Consider the following 2,401-nt stretch of genomic DNA (forward strand, 5'->3'; position numbering starts at 1 on the left):
GTGCTCTTCCGATCTTCCAACAGAATAACATTTGGCAAGTGTTTATATATCTCGAGAACATTCTGGAAAAAAGAATATATAAGACAATAAAATTAGTAATAATAAGAGAAATATAAGTAATTAATTCTTAAAGATTGTTTTCATATATGTATATATATACTAATATAGGCAGATAAAATGAGAGAGAGGATAGAAGAGAAGAAGGAAAGAAAAAAAGACAATAGAGAGGGAAAAATGGAGAAGAAGGGAAGAAGACAATGAGAGAAGATATTTCATATAATATTAATAAAAATCACACAATTCTATTACAAAATTTAAAATGATCTAAATTATTTAAAAAGAAAAAATATTTTTGGTTTTTCACCTAAATCAGTTATAGCTTGCATGAACAAATAAAGTTTTTGCTATAAATCAACTTTATGTATACTTATAAATTATTCAATTTTATTTTTCTTTTCTACACATATTTTTTTCTATTATATAGATATTTTTTAATCAAGAAATGATTATAAAGAGATTTATATATTAGAATCAACAGTGATCTTACCGACTTTGGAGCAATCAAATCATTAGCACCGTAATATAAAGCCAAGGGAGCGGTAACTTTTTTAAGATCATACGTAATAGGGGTCATCTGTCCATAATGTTTGTAATTGCCCAAATGTCCATAGTCATACGCTTGAAATTTATCTATAACAAATATTAATTATCTACATAAATACAATAAAATTTAAATTATAAGATGTTTACAAAGATTAGCTTTTATTTAAATATCACATTATGAATGATATGATTAAAAGAATTACTAGAATTACTACTGGGACGGTTAACTTTTATTATTAATAGAGAGAATGAAAAAAGTAATAATAAAAACAAATAATATTATTAAACATTTAAATACGCTTTAAAGCACAGTTTTTATGATTAACAGTTTATATCGGAAAGGAATACTTTACCTGTCATCATATTTTGAAAATAATGAAATAATGTTTGCATGGATAATCCGTCCGGAAAATACGATACCATTTTTGGTAAAATTGTCTGAAATGAATAATTTTATTAAAAACAATTTTTTGATTTGCATATATTAAAATATAGAATATAAATTTACGAAATAAATACTATTTTTAGTCTTTAAAATATAAAAATAGTGGAAGTGTACAATTATGAAAATCATGCTATATTGGATATATATAATATACAGTATTAAGTTGTGCTGGATCGGAACCGCTCATTAGAAATATTATCGCAACACAGACGTTCTGAGTAATTGCCTCATCTGTACACAGTGTTCTTCTCATTGTAATGCTTTTTGATGATAAGGGGAACATATCATATATTGCATTAATATCAAAAAATTCCTGTTAAACAAATACAAACGGAAATATAAGGAATCTACACAAAAAATTGCAATAATATTTTATTACATTATATTACAAGATATAATATAATATAATAAAAAATATAACATAAAAGTAATTATGTATGTATATCAGTTCTCATAAACGTACAATCAATAATAAAATAATAACATAATAAAAGTTAATACGTAATTATTATATATAGTGTAAAATTTATAATAATTTATATTGATATACTACAAATAATACATTAATATGATCAATGTAATTAAACTTTTCAGTCTAAATTGAAAAACTTTTTAATAATAAATTATCATATATTAATATCTACAATAAAAATTTTTCTGAAATATATAATGTTATAAAAAATATTTTTTCTGTATCAATTATTTATTTAACAGTCTATACATAATTTCTATATTTATTATTATTATATTAATAACAAAGTAATGTTCATTGATAAAATTTATTCTTTTATAAAAATAATATTAAGATAGGACTTATATAAAATATATTTTTCTTTATTTCTTTTAAAATAAAATTTTGATATTTTCTTACCCTAACAATTTGTTTTTGACTTTGAAAGAATTGGTATGCAGGAGATATTTCTTTCCAAATAGCGATCGGACCAAGGCAGATTCCTAATTCTATTTTTGCATTGTATTCGGGCCTCATGGATAGTAAAACGAAGAACATAGTAGTTCCCATCGACAAACCGATGTAGTGTAGACTTTTCTGCTTTGTGTAATTAAGTACGTAATCGATCATAGCTGGTAGGTCTTTCGTTCCCATCTCATGATAGCTACACAATGTAAATATATTTTATTTTTCCTTTTATTAGCTTTTCAGTGCTGTACAAACACTGAATAATTGTTATAAATTTCTTAATTTAATTTTTTAATTCAATAACGGAAAGCCCTTTCAAACAAGCCCTCACTCGACTTCACATACTATTTAACATTTTCAACCTCCCCCTCGCCCTCCTTGGAAGGTTGAAGTGGGTGTTTTAAAGATAAAATGATAAATTATATTTTGCCATT

General features: G+C 24.1%; 1 protein-coding gene across 1 annotated transcript; it reads right to left on the reverse strand.

Moving 5' to 3' along the window:
• Positions 1–8: 8 nt before the first annotated feature.
• LOC105461573 (lipase 3-like) lies at positions 9–2,160 on the reverse strand (the record flags this gene model as incomplete). Its single annotated transcript, XM_011708074.1, has 5 exons — positions 1,920–2,160; positions 1,203–1,361; positions 957–1,041; positions 548–690; positions 9–62 (listed from the first exon to the last, which is right to left on the reverse strand). Coding segments are annotated over exons 1-5 (675 nt in total), but the record flags the coding sequence as incomplete, so codon positions are not given.
• Positions 2,161–2,401: the final 241 nt, after the last annotated feature.

The sequence above is a fragment of the Wasmannia auropunctata genome, unplaced genomic scaffold (assembly GCF_000956235.1).
Source record: "Wasmannia auropunctata unplaced genomic scaffold, wasmannia.A_1.0 LD283890.1, whole genome shotgun sequence".
In the NCBI taxonomy this organism is placed as follows: Eukaryota; Metazoa; Arthropoda; class Insecta; order Hymenoptera; family Formicidae; genus Wasmannia; species Wasmannia auropunctata.